Source organism: Propithecus coquereli, unplaced genomic scaffold (assembly GCF_000956105.1).
Source record: "Propithecus coquereli isolate 6110/MARCELLA unplaced genomic scaffold, Pcoq_1.0 Scaffold140, whole genome shotgun sequence".
In the NCBI taxonomy this organism is placed as follows: Eukaryota; Metazoa; Chordata; class Mammalia; order Primates; family Indriidae; genus Propithecus; species Propithecus coquereli.
Genome location: NW_012138303.1, coordinates 4745638 through 4763428, shown reverse-complemented (window position 1 = coordinate 4763428; position 17791 = coordinate 4745638). Strand labels below are relative to the sequence as shown.

At 50.8% G+C, this 17791-nt stretch overlaps 3 protein-coding genes across 3 annotated transcripts; all 3 read left to right on the top strand.

Annotated features, from left to right (window-relative positions):
- Positions 1-1421: 1421 nt before the first annotated feature.
- Positions 1422-5433, top strand: UFC1 (ubiquitin-fold modifier conjugating enzyme 1). The gene is made up of 6 exons (XM_012639554.1): positions 1422-1858; positions 3716-3783; positions 4019-4082; positions 4383-4459; positions 4707-4797; positions 5005-5433. The coding sequence occupies exons 1-6, from the start codon at positions 1736-1738 to the stop codon at positions 5083-5085; spliced, it is 504 nt and encodes a 167-aa protein (XP_012495008.1). The 5' UTR covers positions 1422-1735; the 3' UTR covers positions 5086-5433.
- A 621-nt stretch (positions 5434-6054) lies between these two features.
- On the top strand, positions 6055-12425 carry USP21 (ubiquitin specific peptidase 21). Its single transcript, XM_012639553.1, has 13 exons — positions 6055-6270; positions 7092-7712; positions 8518-8577; positions 8751-8871; positions 9096-9207; positions 9707-9862; positions 10388-10452; positions 10711-10814; positions 10997-11083; positions 11373-11451; positions 11694-11801; positions 11901-12015; positions 12221-12425. The coding sequence occupies exons 2-13, from the start codon at positions 7113-7115 to the stop codon at positions 12309-12311; spliced, it is 1698 nt and encodes a 565-aa protein (XP_012495007.1). The 5' UTR covers positions 6055-6270; positions 7092-7112; the 3' UTR covers positions 12312-12425.
- A 975-nt stretch (positions 12426-13400) lies between these two features.
- Positions 13401-17791, top strand: PPOX (protoporphyrinogen oxidase). The gene is made up of 12 exons (XM_012639544.1): positions 13401-13867; positions 14031-14165; positions 14304-14419; positions 14600-14732; positions 15035-15179; positions 15565-15755; positions 16549-16609; positions 16785-16903; positions 16983-17093; positions 17192-17341; positions 17479-17521; positions 17606-17791. The coding sequence occupies exons 1-12, from the start codon at positions 13781-13783 to the stop codon at positions 17746-17748; spliced, it is 1434 nt and encodes a 477-aa protein (XP_012494998.1). The 5' UTR covers positions 13401-13780; the 3' UTR covers positions 17749-17791.

Here is a 17791-nt window from a genome sequence, read left to right as displayed (position 1 = left end):
TGCCTTAGCTTTATCTATTGTCCAATATTTTAATATGCTAATAAAAGACAAAAACCACACTATCATTTCAATCAACACAGAAAAAGCATATGAAAAAAAATTCCAACATCCATTTATGATAAAAACCTTCAACACACTAGAAATAGAAGGGAACTTCTTCGACCTGATAAAGTACAACAATGAAAAACCTACATCATACTTAATGGAGAAAGACTGACTGATCTTCCCCCTAAAATCAGAACAAGACAAGGATGTCTGCTTGCAATGCTTTTACTCAATACAGTACTGGAAATTTCAGCCTGGGCAATTAGACAAGATATAACATGCTTATCAAATTTGTAGATGGACCATAGAATGTGATGATTGCTAGAACCAGATCCAAAATTACTGCCACAGACTAGAATGATTCACTAAATAAACAAAATATTTAAATTAAAGCCAAAATTAAGGTGTTTAGGTTTGAAAACCAACAGGAAGATACAAAATTTTGCAAAAGGATTACTGGGTACCTACTATGTGCCATCCACTGGGGATAGAGAGACATGATTCTGAGGACTAAACTCTGATCTTTTTCTTTTGCCCAAATTCCTTTCTAAGGGGACCTGGTGAGTCAAGCCTACAAATGATAAAATCTCACTAAACAGGTTTTGTTAACCTAATATAATGTGGTTTACTTCCCAACCTGATTCTGGTATAGCATCACAGGAAAGATAGAAGACTCTTATCTTAACTCAAGCATTCTTTTCAGCTGACTCCTGGTCTTTTAGGCAAAGCTTTACCCTTTCAGCCAACTGTCAACTAAAGAATCTCTAAACCCACCTATGACTTGTAAGCTCCTGCTTTGAGATGGCCCAACTTTTTGGGCCAAACCAATACAGGCCTTCCATGTATTGATTTATGACTTCACCATAATTCCTCTCTCCCTGAAATGTATAAAACCAAACTGTAACCCAACAACAGCCAGTCCACTCCCTCAAGGCTTCTTGGGCATGGCTCTGGCCATGGTCCTCAAATTTGACTCAGAATAAACCTCTTTAAATTATTTTACAGAGTTTGGCTTCTTTTTTGTTGCCAATTCCTTCCTAGATGAGTTAATTCCAGACCAAAAAAAAATGTTAGGACTTAGTGAATGGCTAGCCTAAAGCAAATCTTCCCATACCCTCTGAACTCTTTTGGCATTTATTAAGAATTGTCTAATTTAATTGTGTTAATTGTTCAGAGAAGAGACTGCATATTTTTATTTGACTCTGGATGGTTTCTAATAATTATAAGGAGTGAAACACTCTTCTATTGGATAACTGCTACCTCAGCCGAACTATATATAAGCTAAGAAAGCTGCTTCGAAGAGGAAACACACAAATCGCGCGTTTTTGGAGGACACTGCCTTGAAGAGTGCCTAGAACAGCCTGAAATTCTAACAACTCTCCAAGTTTGGGAAGGTGTCCGGAAGGGTTTTCTGAGATTACTTCTCTGAGCATGAACGGAAGTCACCCTTTGAGCCTTCTGCGGGGATTTTAATGATAGGTGCCATATTCAGGACAGAGTAACCTATTTCCATTCTGTTCTTCCCGCTGCACCCTCAAGCGGGTTACCTGCTGACAAGAAAATAAAGACAGCATTCAGAGAAGTCTTAAGGCAACCTTACGCCTCATCTTCCCATAGTAAAGATGGCGGCGCGCTGAGTGCAAACTGCCGGCAACACCACTTCCGTGTTTCTCTTGTGCTTTGGTCCAAGATGGCGGACGAAGCCACTCGGCGTGTGGTGTCTGAGATCCCGGTGCTGAAGACTAACGCTGGACCCCGAGATCGGGAGTTGTGGGTGCAGCGACTGAAGGAGGAATATCAATCTCTTATCCGGGTCAGTCGTTCTTCTACGGCCGAACGCATCTCAGAGGTTGCGGGTAATTAAGTGTCCTCAATAATAGGCTCCGTGTGGAAGCCGCTTCCGGTTTTTCAGTTTATCTCCCAATTTCATAGAAATGGGACGTTTGCGGGGCTGGGGGAGTAACGAGGATGGTGGGGAGGGGGCAGAAGAAACTCAGGTTTCTTGGGGCCAGAACTTGTGACTAAAAGCGGCAGTTAATTTAGGGATACGCCTCCCCAGAAGGCGACGTGTCTCTCCGGTTCCAGGTGTTTGCTCTCCTGGATGTAGGAGAGGTGGCCCAAAGTACTTCTTGGGGGCCTTAAGTCCCAGTCCGCATTTCTCTGCTCCCTCCTTTATGCTTCCCGAGGTAAGAAGGCACGTTAGGACTGAAAATTCAAGTAGGTGTTAGTTGCAGAGGGTTGTGGAGCTGGGCTTGTTAGAAACAGGCCATCTTCTCAGCTAATCTCTCTATTGTAAAAGACAAGAAAATTTTTGTCTTCTTTGCATGGTCTCTGTCAGCTTCAAAGACCAGCAGTTCCACCGCATGTATTCATTCACTAAAAAGACACTTAGTGTGCATCTAGAACCTAGGGAGGGGATACAAAGCCAAATAAGGTGGAGCCTACTAAGGTAGACAAAAACAGATCCTTATAATACAGTGTTTAAGTGCAGAGAGACAGATATATAGAAAGAAATGGCTTGGATGTTTTGAGAGCATAAGCAGAGAGACCATATCCAGCTTGGGTTTGGTCAGGGAAGGCTTCCTGGAAGAGGTAATGCTTGAACTGAAACTTGAACAGTAAATATAAGTTAGCCTGATAAAACATAAGAGTAGGAGAAAGACATTCAAGGTAAAAGGGACAGCATGAGCAAGGGCATAGAAGCTAGAAATGGCAGATGTATATGAAGAAACAAATAGTTCAGAGTTGTTAAGAGCATCAAATGTGAGGCAGGGAGTGGTAGACAAGGCTCGGGAGATAGGTTTGAGCACTTGAATTTTATCTTGGGGGCACTGGTATGCCTTTAAAGGATTTTAAGCTGAGGAATAGATTTAGTGACAGTAGAGAGGAAAATACAATTGACAGGGATAAGATTGAAGGTAGAAGAAGAGTTAGGAAGCAGTCATTAATCCAAGCAAAAGAAAGATGTTCTAAACTAGACAGTTGTGGTGAAGATAGAGAAGTAGAATAGAATATTCAGAAGGTGAAATCAGCATGACATCATGGATTGGTGGAGTAAACGATGGGGAAGGTCAAGGATGATTCCTAGGTTTTGGGCTTGCGTGGATGCTGACACTGCCACCTGAGATTGAGAATTCAGCAAGAGAAACAGGTCTGAAGGAATATTATAAAGTCCAGGTAGAAATGCTGAATTTGAGGTGCCTGTGAAATGAAGGTAGATATTTCAACATCTAGTTGGATACTGGAGTCTGAAGCTCTGAGGAAAGGTCAGGAATAAAGATAAAGATTTGGAAATCATCAGTATGTGGGTGCTAGTCAAAACCAGGACTATATGAGGCTGGAAGGGAGGGAGTCACCCAGGGTAGGCGTATACCCTGAAATGAGTTATCAGCTGAGGGCAGACACTATCAAGAGTGAGAAGAGAGCCTTGGGTGATATCTTCAAGTCTTTTGTGTTTGCTAAATTAAGTGGAACACGAGCATTCTATTTTTTGCTCTAGGCAAGCCCCCTACTTACCAGTGTAGCCTTGTCTTCAACTTTGCTTATGTCAGAAAAATCAGGTAAACATACTAACAGAAAGTAACCACACACGTTTCTTTTGAGGGGAGGGGGACTGCCTTTGGCCTTTGGCCCTAACTGCCCCCTCAAAGACTTCTTTCTCTGCTTTTAGTATGTGGAGAACAACAAGAATGCAGACAATGATTGGTTCCGACTGGAGTCCAACAAGGAAGGGACTCGGTAAGCAGACCCTCTTGGGAGGTGTGGGGTGGGAGTCTATGTGACTTAAGCAATTTGGTATCCCAATGCCCATTGCCAGAGCTGCCCTGCCTCATGTTATCTATCTCTACTCCCACAGCTCCAGAATTCCCCAGTTCCCATCCCATGAGTCTCCCAGGCTGCTGGCCTAAGCCAAGATGTCATTTGAGTATAAGAAGAATGGGCAAATTGGACTGAGGTTTGGTCTTTGTTACAGGTGGTTTGGAAAATGCTGGTACATCCATGACCTCCTCAAATATGAGTTTGACATCGAGTTTGACGTGAGTGTGATGGAGTGGGAAATAAGAAGGTTAGTAGAAGGGGAGGTATTAGGTGATTGTTAATAAGCTAACCTTTCTTGGAGGGACCAAAGAAAACTTTTAAAATGGGAGGGAAAAGCTGAAATTTCAAGGAAGCATAAATTACAGTTACTCCTTTCCATGTCCAGAATCCTGGTATGTACATGCTGCTGGAGGAGTTCGCTGAATATTTCAGTTCAACCAAGATATATGTATGTCTAATTAGATTAGTTCCTTTCTGTCTTGATTTTCTGTTATATTAAGGCTTTATAATTCCTCCAGATTCCTATCACATATCCTACTACTGCTCCAGAAATTGCAGTCCCTGAACTGGATGGAAAGACAGCAAAGATGTACAGGTAGGACTGAATAGGAGATGGGAAAGGGTCAAAGAAGACCTTAGGGAAGAACTCAGGAGGCAGAAGATTTTCCCAGAGTCCGCTGGCCTACAGGGGCTCCAGGCCTCCTTCTGCCAAGCCTAGACAAAGTACTTAGTTGACCTTGTCCTCAATTCTGATCACTGATAGTCTTCTTGTGCTCCCAAGTGGTGGTTATGTTTTATGGTAAACTTTGCATGTGAATACCTTCCTCTTGTCCCTCTCATAGGGGTGGCAAAATATGCCTGACTGATCACTTCAAACCTTTGTGGGCCAGGAACGTGCCCAAGTTTGGACTAGCTCATCTCATGGCTCTGGGGGTAAGTTGGTGTATTTGGTATAAAAGGGGGAGGGGGAGGGGCTTAGGCCCCGAGCAGTACAAGATACTACCTGAGAGTAAACAAGAAATAAAAGTGTTGTCCCTTGGGCATGTTCCCTCAGAATCTCTCTCTAGGGAGGAGCTTCTGATGGAACAAAAGGCATTGACTGGATGTTAGTAATTTCACAGGGTCTCCCTTGTGTTGCAGCTGGGTCCATGGCTGGCAGTGGAAATCCCTGATCTGATTCAGAAGGGCGTGATCCAGCACAAAGAGAAATGCAGCCAATGAAGGATCAAGCCACTGAGGCAGGGCAGAGGGACCTTTGATAGGCTACATTCCTGTTTTCCTGTGCATCTTATCTGCTTCCCTCCACCCTTAGTTGTTACTAAGTAGCTACAGAAGGCATTGCTGGAAAGAAAAACAACAACAACAACAAAACCACCCAACAGTATTGCTACTGAGTTTCTAAGGCTGCACAGGAAAGAGAAGGACTGGGCCTTGGAAACCAAGAGGCAATTTGTATCCTCTCCCCAGGTGGAGCTATGTGAGATCTGGAGGCATAGGGGGTAACTGAAAGTGAGTACATAGCCTTTCTGGTTTCTGGAGATAACCCATCAATAAAAGCTGCTTCCTCTGCTAGCCTGTGATTCTCATTGGTGACTGTTAACAGAGGATGAGCAGGCCAAAACCTGAGGCACATCAACAGGTATGCTACATTGGGAGGGAGGAGGGGAAATGGAGGATGCTCTGGTGAGGAGCTGGGGAATGAAAGGAAATGTGACTGTTCTCCTTGCTGCTGAGATCTGCCTTTGTCCTTCAGTGGTGAGCCATGCTTCACCCTACTGCTTTGGTCTGCAAGGAGCTTGAGGAATGGTTTTGCAGGGCCAGCATTCCCCGCCCTCCAGGGATCTTCCCATCCTTATGTGAAGTGCTAGATTCTTCTCCACTGGTCTGCAGGCTGGACGGAGGCTTGCAGCTTGCCACACTGGCACCCTTGCTGTCTGGGTAGGATCTATGCTGCAAGCCTGGAGCTGTACTACGATTGTCAGATCTACATCCCTATGAGCCACAGGATAGGGCGACGGTACTCTATACCTCAGAGACTTGCTATGGAGCCATGGTTTAAAGATCACTCTGGGCAGGTCTGAGAACTAGCGGTCCTAAAGTTGGCTGCGTTTCCATGGTGCCGGCCGCGGCGCCGTGAAGGCGGGCTCACACAAGAGCTACGGGAGTGGGTGGGAGGAGTTCGATGTGGGTGCGCAGGCGCTTTGAGAGACGGTGAAGCCGGTGGCCGGTGCCCGGGCGGGACCAACAAAGATGGCGGCGGCCCCTGCGGCGGGAGCGATCTGGGAAACAGCTGCAGCTGAAGCTGCAGCCAGGCCCGCGGGGGGGCTGCACAGGGGCAGTAGGGGGTGGCCCTGAGCTGGGGCCTGGCCCCCAGCTGGCCTCCCCCGCCGCCTCACCGGGGGACAGGTACGGGCCGGGGCATTATGGCATGGGGAGGTGGGGGTGCTGAGGGAAGACTGCTCCAGACCTGAGAGGACACTCTCCACAAAGGCAGAGGCGCTGGGGGCCCGGCAGGGCCTGGGAGAACTGGGCTGGAGGGACAGCATCCCCGGACCGCTGGGAATACGGCGTCGGATCCCGTAGCCAATCAGCGGCTTCGGCCTTTCTGCCCTCGAGGGGGGCGGATCCGGCTAAAGCCTTGCTGTGGTGGGAGAAGTGCAGAGATTAGGGGTCAAGGAGTTGTTCGTCCTCCATCCCCGACCGCTGCTCCCTTAGCCCTGACACTATGTCGGAGCTCGGAGGTGGGGGAGGGAATGGATCACAAGTCACCCATTTAGTCTGCTTCATTTGCAGCCCGGAGGGGCAGGGGTGTGAGGATGGAATGTTGTCTTTTGGGCTATTATCCTTGCATCCACACTGCCATTTGACCAGAGGTCCTAAGTGACCCAGGGTGCATCCCACTTGACTAGCCAGGTATGGGGGCCCTTGCTATGAGTTTATAAAGATAGCCGAGATAGGAATTATAACTGGCTTTTCAGTAAAGGTGTATTCTGCAGGGAGGAGGTGGGAGAATATATATAAAGGGTCAAAGGGTTGCTATCATTCATTCGTTTGCTCAACAGATATTAAGTAGTTACTTTGTGCCAAACACTATGCTGGGTACTAGGGATACAATGACTGATTTGATAGACCTGGTTCCTGCCCTCAGTGCATGTAAAAGCTAGTATGGTAGCTTAGGTTCCCATCTCCCTCCTTACTCAAATGCTGATTCTCTCTTCTCCTCCCAGGTCCAGCCTGTGGTGTCCACAATGCCCCAGGCCTCTGAGCACCGCCTGGGCCGGACCCGAGAGCCACCTGTTACTGTCCAGCCCCGAGTGGGATCCAAGCTACCATTTGCTCCCAGGGCCCGCAGCAAGGAGCGCCGCAACCCAGCCCCTGGGCCAAACCCCATGTTACGACCTCTGCCTCCCCGGCCAGGTCCCCCTGATGAACGGCTCAAGAAACTGGAGCTGGGACGGGGACGGACCTCAGGCCCTCGTCCCAGAGGCCCCCTTCGGGCGGATCATGGGGTTCCCCTGCCTGGCTCACCACCCCCAGCTGTGGCTCTGCCTCTCCCGTCCCGGAGCAACTTAGCCCGGTCCAAGTCTGTGAGCAGTGGGGACTTGCGTCCAATGGGGATTGCCTTGGGAGGGCACCGTGGCACTGGAGAGCTGGGGGCTGCACTGAGCCGCTTGGCCCTCCGGCCTGAGCCACCCCCTTTGAGACGTAGCACTTCTCTCCGCCGCCTCGGGGGCTTTCCTGGACCTCCCACCTTGCTCAGCATACGGACAGAGCCCCCTACGTCCCATGGCTCCTTCCACATGATATCTGCCCGGTCCTCTGAGCCTTTCTACTCTGATGACAAGATGGTGAGGATTTGCCAGGACTTGCCAGGCTTCCATGCCCATGTTCCTGTATGCTTTCTTGCCATCCTATGGCTTTCCTCTCCCCCTTTTCTCCAGGTTCCTTTCTTAAGCCCTCATTACTGCAGTTTGGACTCTCTCCTCTCCCTTACTTAAGTACCCTTGAGTCTCCAAGACCCTTTTCTGGATTGTCTGTGACTCTTTAGCATGGTGTGCCCTTTTTGTCCCCAGGGAATTAGCCCAACTATTTAGAATTCTTCTTTGGGTCCCCAGGCCCTTCCTTTCCCTTGCTGTACCTTCTCTCCTAGGACTCTGCCTAGGTCTAATTAATCTCTGGAGCTGAAGAGGGGCGGGTTCAGAACATCTGAGCTAATGTGGTTGCCGAGTTCCTGAGCTAAGTGAGCTAGGCCGATTGCAGTTGGAGCCTGCCGGAGAGGGTGCAGGAAGGGGCCACGGGGGCAGGAGGGGGCTTTGGGGGCAGCAGGGTGGGGGTGGGGAACAGCTGGGCAACCATGCCAGTGCTTGGGGAGTTGCCCCAGGAGCTGCAACGTCGACTAGCTTGGCAGAGGAGTAAGTGGGGAACATGTGGGACAGCCATGGCTGAGTCCGTGGTACACTCAGCTGTGATGGGCTTACTGCTCATGACCAGTGAGGTAGGGAGACCAGAATACCCAGTGAGGGGAAGAGGGTAGAGTTTGGGGGTGAAGCACATATGGGGTGGGGGAGGCAGTGAGCAGCATGCTGTTGAAAGGTTAAAGTGCCCATATAAAGAGATATATGGGAACTTGCTGATTGTACTCTGACCTTCCAGGCTCATCACACACTGCTTCTGGGTTCTGGTCATGTTGGCCTCCGAAATCTGGGAAACACGGTGAGAGCCATTCTCCTGTCCTTCTTTTCTAAAAGGCATGTGAAATGGTGCTGGGGGTGGAGAGGACCTGCAGGCTTGGGGAAGGCGTGTAGAAAGAGTAGACTGAAGCTCTTCTAAGGCTTCCTGGCCACTGGTCTGGAGAGATAAACACCAGTGTCCCTACTGCTCCTCAGTGCTTCCTGAATGCTGTGCTACAGTGTTTGAGCAGCACTCGGCCCCTTCGGGACTTTTGTCTGAGAAGGGACTTTCGGCAAGAGGTGCCTGGAGGAGGCCGAGCTCAAGAACTCACTGAAGGTGGGCTACCAACTTCTGCTCCCTCCATTCAAGTCCCTTTTTCCCCAACGACTTGGAGGTCCATCTGTCAGTGTTGGTGGCACCCAACCCTTAAATGTGGCAGTTGTATCCATTTTTCCCAGTGCCTACTTTCCTAGAGGTGGTTTTCTACGCTCTGAGCCACCTCTTGCGTGCCTCTTCAAGACATTAACCTTTGTTTCCCTTACCCACTCCCACTCCAACAGCCTTTGCAGATGTGATTGGTGCCCTCTGGCACCCTGACTCCTGCGAAGCTGTGAATCCTACCCGATTCCGAGCTGTCTTCCAGAAATATGTTCCTTCCTTCTCTGGATACAGGTGGGAGAGCTGGAGGGTATGGGATTTCTCAGGGGTTGGTTCTGGGAGTAGGGCCAAGCAAGGGCCCAGGCAGCATTGTTCTGAGCCTCGAGATGTTCTTCATTCAAGAAGTGGGGACCACTCTGGGAGGCCGAGGCGGGCGGATTGTTTGAGCTCAGGAGTTCGAAACCACCCTGAGCAAGAGCGAGACCCCGTCTCTACTAAAAATAGAAAGAAATTAATCGGACAGCTAAAAATATATAGAAAAAATTAGCTGGGCATGGTGGCACATGCCTGTAGTCCCAGCTACTCGGGAGGCTGAGGCAGGAGGATCGCTTGAGCCCAGGAGTTTGAGGTTGCTGTGAGCGAGGATGACGCCATGGCACTCTAGCCCAGGCAACAGAGTGAGACTCTGTCTCAAAAAAAAAAAAAAAAAAGAAGTGGGGACCAATATCCGGGTAGGGGGTAGTATCTGTGGACAAAGCAGGGTCAGTTACTCATACTCTCTGTCTGGCTGTAGCCAGCAGGATGCCCAAGAGTTCCTGAAGCTCCTTATGGAGCGGCTACACCTTGAAATCAACCGACGAGGCCGCCGGGCTCCACCAATCCTTGCCAATGGCCCAGCTCCTGCTCCACCTCGCCGAGGAGGGGCTCTGCTAGAAGAACCTGAGTTAAGGTAAGGGTTGCTCCCCCTACCTCCTCTCCCAAGTAGTGTATCAGCAGCGTTTATACTTCACAGAACTGAGCTAGTTAAGATTGAGGATGTAGGGTCCAGGGAAACCCTTTAGTATAGAAAATGGTTTGAGAAGCAGTGTGGAAGTAGAAGGAAGGAAAGGAGGAGGAAGAGGGAGGCTAAGGGGAGCAGATGGAGGCAGAATTTGACAGTACAAAGATTTCCCAGAATCCTCATGCTCCATATTCTACGGATGTCATTAAATCCAGGGAAGAAGGGAAAAATTAATTCACAGGTGGAGGAAGACAGCATGTTCTTCCCGTGTATATTCCTTTCTTTTCCTCTCACCTTGTATTTCCCCAGAAAGTTCCCTAAAGCATTATTCTTTTGACTTTTCATTGAAATTTAGGGGAAGAGCTGGGGTGCGGGTGGGGTACAGGGCTCTGTGGATCATTTCAGTGGGTGTTGGGGGTGCCCAGTGTTCCTGCTGTCTCACGAGTGCTCCCCGCTTCCCCTCATCTGTGGTAGTGATGATGACCGAGCCAACCTAATGTGGAAGCGTTACCTGGAGCGAGAGGACAGCAAGATTGTGGGTATGGAATGGAGCAAAGCAATGAAGGAAAATTAGTGCATGTGAGGGGTACAGGCTTGGGAGAAAAAAATTGATACTATCAAGGGGTGTGGGAACAGGACTGAATGATAAAAATGTGAAATAGTATGAAGTTTGTTGGGATTGTTGGTAGTGGGACAGGAAGGGTCAGGCAAAGGGGTGGGAAGAGATGGAAATCCAAGAAATCATCTCAGCCATCCAACAGTGACTTTTTTTCTCCTGCTCCTTTGCTTCTGTCTAGACCTGTTTGTGGGCCAGTTGAAAAGTTGTCTCAAGTGCCAGTCCTGTGGGTATCGCTCCACGACCTTCGAGGTTTTTTGTGACCTGTCCCTGCCCATCCCCAAGGTGGGATTCCAGAGTATTCCAGGGGTGGATGGGACACGGGTTCTGTGACCCAACCCTACCCACCCCCAGAGTATGGGAGGGAACCCTGTGGGTCTGGAGCAGAATTGAAGCCTAGATTGATTGAGAAGAGTTGGAAAAGGAAATTGTGAACATACTGACCCTTCTTTTCTCTTTCCCCCCAGAAAGGATTTGCTGGGGGCAAGGTTTCTCTGCGGGATTGTTTCAGCCTTTTCACCAAGGAAGAAGAGCTAGAGTCGGAGAATGCCCCAGTATGTGGGGGTTCACAAGGGATATAGTAAGGGCAGGGAAGCTGGGGGAACTCCATATGGATAAAAGGGGTTGTGTGATGCCTTAGGTTGGGGAATAATATTTCTATGTCTGGGTTTGTGTTGGAGTCTCAGACATGTCCTAGTACTCTTAGGGCAAGGGGAGTGACCCAAAGGGTACAGAAGTAATGGGGGGAATACTATCTAATAAATTTGTATGTGGATAAGAGTGTCAGAAAAGTCCACTGCGGTGAGGAACACATTAACCTAACACTATTTGGCATTTATTCAGGTGTGTGATCGGTGTCGGCAGAAAACACGAAGTACCAAAAAGTTGACAGTACAGAGATTCCCCCGAATCCTCGTGCTCCATATCCTAATCCTCAAATTCTTACCTCTCTTTGGATACCTCCCATAAATTCTCTTTCCTCACTTTCCATGTTTGCAAAGGCTGGCCACTTGAAAATTGAATTTTCCTTAGGAAAAGTCTGCCACCCCACCTTTCCCCACACTGCTCCCCGTGTGCGTTGAGGGAGGGGAGAGGACAGCCTTCAGGACCGAAGACTCTCTCAGAGGCCCTCTGCCTCCCAAATGCTCCTTAACCAGGGCTTAGATCTGAATCGCTTTTCCGCCTCCCGAGGCTCCATCAAGAAAAGTTCAGTAGGTGTAGACTTCCCGCTGCAGCGACTGAGCCTAGGGGACTTTGCCAGTGACAAAGCCGGTGAGTCTGGTGGGGAAGGTCCTAAGGAGCCCTGGGATGGGGGGGGGGTGTCGGGGGCACAGCTCTAATTGTAGAACCTAATCATCTCTAACCTCACAGGAAGCCCTGTATACCAGCTGTATGCCCTCTGCAACCACTCTGGCAGTGTGCACTATGGCCACTACACAGCTCTGTGCCGGTGTCAGACGGGCTGGCATGTCTACAATGACTCTCGGTGAGAACAGACCCCTGTTCAACTCCTGCCCCATTCCCACTGCAGCCCTTCCCTTCTAAGAAGCCCCAGGAGAGCGGAGCGTCAGGTATAAGGAGGGGTGGAGGCTCTCCTGCTCGCTTCCTGGATGCTCTGAGGTTGAGTCTTGTGGGGAGGAGGGAATACACAGGAATGACCACAACCCTTTCCCCATCTCCCTTCTTTCTAGTGTCTCCCCTGTCAGTGAAAACCAGGTGGCATCCAGTGAGGGCTACGTGCTGTTCTACCAACTGATGCAGGAACCACCCCGGTGCCTGTGACACCCCCTTTGAGCCCTGGCACCTGTGAAACCCTTTCAACACCCTTAATCCCCAGGCTCCCCACTTACCTCAGAGACGTCTATTTTTGTGTCTTTTTAACCGGGGAGGGGGGAGGGGTGGTTGTAGCTCCCATTATTTTTTTTATTAAAAAGTACCCTTCCACCTGGAAAGCTCCCTTGTCTCCCAGTCTCATGTACAGAGCTCACCAGGCCCCTGCCCATGTACAGCCCCAGACCCTCTACAGTCTCACTTTTTGTGAATAAATTTATTAAGAAAAAGTGATGTGCTTATTTGTGTTTGTGCTTAGGGGGTGATGATACAGAACCGGGCTGAACTGGAGTCTTCCTGGGACCCAGTTTCCTCTCTGAACAGATGGGGGCGCTCTTAGAGCCAGGGGACAGGTTTCCGGGATGGTGCTGGATCCGGACATGTGTGCCCAAACAGTGAAGGTTTAGTATTGGGAGGAAAGAGAGGAAGGCAAATTTGAGACGAGTTCAGGCACTGGGGCGACGGGGTTTTGCCGACGATGGGGGCTGCCCCTCGAGGACAAGACACCCAAGAACCCCTGTTGACAAACACTGGATACGTTGCCGGGCGGCCCTAGCTCCCGTAGGCCCTGTCTGTTGCTAACCAAGGAGCTGTTTATGGAGCCGCTTCCCAGCGGACCGGCCTCCAGTGCCACTATCTACTCTCCCTACAACCAAAGCTCCTGGGGCCCTCCCTCCAGGGTTCTCACCCTTGCTGGGCCTGGGAAGCTTGAGCTGGGGAATGCTAACTCCAGGATTAAGCTCTCGCCGCCTCGGCCCTGGGGAGGGCAGTGCCATCTACGACCGCTTACTCCAATTTGGCACTGAAGCGGTTAATCTCCAGCCCCAAAGAGCAGCCTCTTGCCGCTGCCTTCCCTCCTCCCGGCAGAGCCAGGGCCCCCTGCCAGTTTAGTGTTTTCATTGGTGAACGTCATCCGGGGCCTTCCAAGACCCACCAATTCAGAAGCAGGAAGGATAGGGTCATGCGCGTGCCGCGAGAACAGTGTGGACGGAAAGTCGGAGAGACCGAAAGGGTTGGGGGCAGGAGAAGCGGGTTCGAAGCGCTGATTGGCCTAGTGAATAATGGGGAGTCAAAGCGCCTCAGAAGTCCCGCAGCCAGCCTGTCGCCTGAGCCCTGCGGGAGCAGATAGCGTGGGTGTGGCCCTTATCTGCACCCAGCGAAGTGCCCGTGGAGTAAGGTCTTAGCACTTAGACCTCCTCTTTCTTCCTCATTTTCTCTCATTTCTCCCTACCTGTCGTGGGTGAGTCCTGGCCCCTGGGCAGGAACCTCACTGTTCCACTAGCCCATCCGCGCGCACTGCCTTAGTTTCCCCTAAAGCAGTGAGTAGCCGGGCGTGGAACACAGGGCCAGCGGGGCTTCTGGAGTGCAGGGTGTCCCCCAGTCTGCCTGTCCATATTGTCCCCTTTCCCCCACGTTTCCCAATGAGCCGGACCGTGGTCGTGCTGGGCGGAGGCATCAGCGGCTTGGCTGCCAGTTACCACCTGAGCCGGGCCCCTTATCCCCCTAAGGTGAGTACCCCACCCGTGCCGGAGGGAGCCTCATTTAATATTCTTCTCTCATTTCCATCGAAAGCTGGATGGACCCTGGCCCCCCAAATGCGCCGCCCCTTCTTCCCCTGACCTCTCGCCCGCGGCTACAGATGGTGCTGCAGTGTCTCCCTTTTGTCGCCAGGTGATCCTGGTGGAGGGCAGCGAGCGTCTGGGAGGCTGGATTCGCTCAGTCCGAGGGCATGATGGTGCTATTTTTGAACTTGGACCTCGGGGAATTAGGCCCGCGGGAGCCTTGGGAGCCCGGACTTTGCTCATGGTGAGGGCCTTGTGGAATGTCTGGGAGAGGTTGTGGAGGGGGCTTTCACTAGGGGATAGAGTTTAGGGGAGGAAGTATATTCTGGTGGGTCAGACCTTTCCTTAGTTTCTCCTCTTCCTGAGGGCTGATGGAGAGTAGGTTTCTGAACTTGGCTTGGACTCAGAGGTGTTGCCTGTCCGGGGAGACCATCCAGCGGCCCAGAACAGGTTCCTGTATGTAGGTGGTGTTCTGCATCCCCTACCCACTGGCCTCAGGTAACACCATCACCTTCTTACTGCACATGTTTCTACTTTTCCCTCATCCTCACATCTTTTCCATTTTTTCACCCCCTGTCAGCCCTCTCAGCAAAAGGGGGCCAAATGAATGGAAATGACCCCCTGGTGCTAGAGAGATAAATCAGGAATTCCCTCCTCACTATGCCTTCCTCCACGCAGGGGGCTCCTCCGCCCTTCACCCCCCTTCTCCAAACCTCTGTTTTGGGCTGGCCTGAGGGATCTGACCAAGCCCCGGGGCAAAGAGCCTGATGAGACTGTGCACAGTTTTGCCCAGCGCCGCCTTGGACCTGAGGTGACACTGCTCAAAGGCCCCAAACATCCCCCTAAACCAGCTGCAGAGCCCTCTACTTAAAGCTACCACCTAGGGGCTCTTCTGTATCATTTGGGCATGCCCATCTCTTCATGCCTCTCCCATAATTCCCAAAACTCAGTGTTGGGGGTGAATGCCTTCACTTCCTTCTCATCTTCCTGTTATAGTGGGAATGCCCCCAAACCCAAACTCTACCCCACCCCCATTCCCTATCAAGCAGGGGCAGTAGAAATCAGTCAGTGCAGCTTATTCCTTGGCCTCTCAGTCCCTGTCTCACCCTTAAGGTGGCGTCTCTAGCCATGGACAGTCTCTGCCGTGGAGTGTTTGCAGGCAACAGCCGTGAGCTCAGCATCAGGTCCTGCTTTCCCAGTCTCTTTCAAGCTGAGCAAACCCATCGTTCCATATTACTGGGTCTGCTGCTGGGAGCAGGTGAGGAGGGGATTGGTTCAAAGGTGAAGATCTTAAGGACTGCCAAAGTGAGGGACTTGGGATGAAGGGTGCTTTTTTTCTCTCACTTTTTTTGAGACAGGGTCTTGATCTGTCACCCCAGGTAGAATGCAGTGACATAGCTCACTGCAACCTCAAACTCCTGGGCTCAAGTGATCATCCTGCCTCAGCCTCCCAGTAGCTGGGACTACAGGCCCACACCACCACACACAGCTAATTTTTTCTGTTTTTAGTAGAGACGGGGTCTCGCTCTTGCTCAGGCTGGTCTTGAACTCCTGAGCGCAAGCGATCCTCCTGCCTCAGCTTCCCAGAGTGCTGGGGGCCTAAGAGGTGCTATTTTGATGATTCTTCTTTGCTTCCTCTTCAGGGAAGAGCCCACAGCTAGACTCAACACTCATTCGCCAGGCCCGGGCCGAGCGCTGGAGCCAGTGGTCACTCCGTGGAGGTCTAGAGATGTTACCCCAGGCCCTTGAAACCCACCTGACTAGTAGGGGGGTCAGTGTTCTCAAAGGCCATCCAGTCTCTGGGCTCAGCCTCCAGGCAGAAGGGCGCTGGAAGGTAGGAGAGTCCCCTGGAGTATAATGAACCTGTCATTGTTTCTGTATTTGTCTAAGTGGCTTAACCAGGCCAGGGCTGATAGGACTGGAGTTACTCATTGTTTTCCTGTTATAGAAGCTATTTAGACATGGGCTATCCCAGGGTCCTAGGCCTTATTTGTGGACCTTCTTCAAAGACCCCCCCCTTTTTTTTTTTTGAGACAGAGTCTGTGTTGCCCGGGCTACAGTGCCATGGTATCAGCCTAGCTCACAGCAACCTCAAACTCCTGGGCTCAAGCAATCCTACTGCCTCAGCCTCCCGAGTAGCTGGGACTACAGGCATGCGCCACCATGCCCGGCTAATTTTTTCTATATTTTTTTTAGTTGGCCAATTAATTTCTTTCTATTTTTAGTAGAGACGGGGTCTCGCTCTTGCTCAGGCTGGTCTCGAACTCCTGAGCTCAAACAATCCGCCCACCTCGGCCTCCCAGAGTGCTAGGATTACAGGCGTGAGCCACCGTGCCCGGCCTCAAAGACCCCTTTGATACAAATCTGTGGATAGAAGTAGTGCTTCTAAGTGGCTCAGGGATAGGGGAAAGAACCACCCAGCTTCACTGAATATTTCAGAGCAGCCACAGTGGCTTCTCTCTGACCCACTTCCTAGAGTATCTAGAAGAGTGATTTTTGTGCAGTCTATGTAGTCACCCAGTCTCTCCTGCCACTTGGGTGCCTGGGAAACTCAGACTGAAGCAGCAAGTCTCACTTCATCCATAAAATTCTCATTATCTGTGTCTCTTATGTTTTCACCCTCTCAGGTGTCTCTAGGGGACAGCAGTCTGGAGGCTGACCACGTTATTAGTGCCGTTCCAGCTTCAGGTAATGGAGTAGCCACTCTCCCCAACCAGTGTGAGGCAATAGCAATACCTCCCTGGGCCAGCAGGACCACATATGCCCCTGAACTGGTCATGCCTACAGGAGTCTAATCCCAAAGAGGACTGATGAAACTAGTGTGAATGCCTCCTGAATCAGGCCTCTGCCTGATCTCTTCCAGTGCTCAGCAAGCTGCTCCCTGCTGAGGCTGCTCCTCTGGCTCTTGCCCTGAGTACCATCGCTGCTGTGTCTGTAGCTGTGGTGAATCTGCAGTACCGAGGAGCTCGTCTGCCTGTCCAGGTATGATACAGAGGGGAAGGGGAGACATGGGCTTAGCTGGAGCCCTTCGCTCCTGACCTGTGGATTTCCTTCTCCCCAGGGATTTGGACATTTGGTGCCGTCCTCAGAAGACCCAGGCATCCTGGGAATCGTGTATGACTCAGTTGCTTTCCCTGAACAGGATGGGAGCTCCCCTGACCTCAGAGTGACTGTGAGAGGAGGAAACAACTTAGTGGGGTTTCCAAAGGGCTCCTCTGTGTCCCAGTATAGGCAAAGCCAAGACTGGTTGGTGTTGTATTCCCTCCCTAGGTGATGATGGGAGGTTCCTGGTTACAGACACTGGAGGCCAGTGGCTGTGCCTTATCTCAGGAGCTGTTCCAACAGCAGGCACAGGAAGCAGCTGCCACACAATTAGGACTGAAGGAGCCACCAAGTTACTGCTTGGTCCACCTACACAAGGTGAGTTGGGGTAAACTCCCCTCAGCTCTTCATTGAAAGCCTTGAAGGCAAGGACTGGTATATTTGTCACTGTCTGTCAACCAAGGCCTGGGACATCAATAATAAACTTTTCCTTGCATCTTCTCCTTTCTACCCAGAACTGCATCCCCCAGTATACACTAGGCCACTGGCAAAAACTGGGTAAGTTGGGAAAGCAGCTGGGTGGAGGAGGGTCAAGGAAATGAGACCCCCAGCTATCACAGTCCTTTCATCTTTTCCTTCCAGAGTCAGCTAGGCAGTTCCTGGCGGCTCAGAGGTTGCCCCTAACTCTGGCTGGAGCCTCCTATGAGGGGGTTGCTGTTAATGACTGTATAGAGAGTGGGCGCCAGGCAGCAGTCAGTGTCCTGGGCACAGAACCTCACAGCTGATCTCCAACTCTCAATCATGAAAATAAAAATTGCTGGAGCTTGG

Coding starts and splice junctions, on each gene's coding strand:
- UFC1 (XM_012639554.1), top strand. CDS start 1,736: ATGGCGGACGAAGCCACTCGGCGTGTGGTGTCTGAGATCCCGGTGCTG. Junction 4,083..4,382: donor AGTTTGACATCGAGTTTGAC/GTGAGTGTGATG, acceptor TAATTCCTCCAG/ATTCCTATCACATATCCTAC. Junction 4,798..5,004: donor CTCATCTCATGGCTCTGGGG/GTAAGTTGGTGT, acceptor CTTGTGTTGCAG/CTGGGTCCATGGCTGGCAGT.
- USP21 (XM_012639553.1), top strand. CDS start 7,113: ATGCCCCAGGCCTCTGAGCACCGCCTGGGCCGGACCCGAGAGCCACCT. Junction 8,578..8,750: donor TCCGAAATCTGGGAAACACG/GTGAGAGCCATT, acceptor ACTGCTCCTCAG/TGCTTCCTGAATGCTGTGCT. Junction 11,802..11,900: donor CTTTGCCAGTGACAAAGCCG/GTGAGTCTGGTG, acceptor CTAACCTCACAG/GAAGCCCTGTATACCAGCTG.
- PPOX (XM_012639544.1), top strand. CDS start 13,781: ATGAGCCGGACCGTGGTCGTGCTGGGCGGAGGCATCAGCGGCTTGGCT. Junction 14,166..14,303: donor GAGCCCGGACTTTGCTCATG/GTGAGGGCCTTG, acceptor GATGGAGAGTAG/GTTTCTGAACTTGGCTTGGA. Junction 14,733..15,034: donor AGCGCCGCCTTGGACCTGAG/GTGACACTGCTC, acceptor CTCACCCTTAAG/GTGGCGTCTCTAGCCATGGA.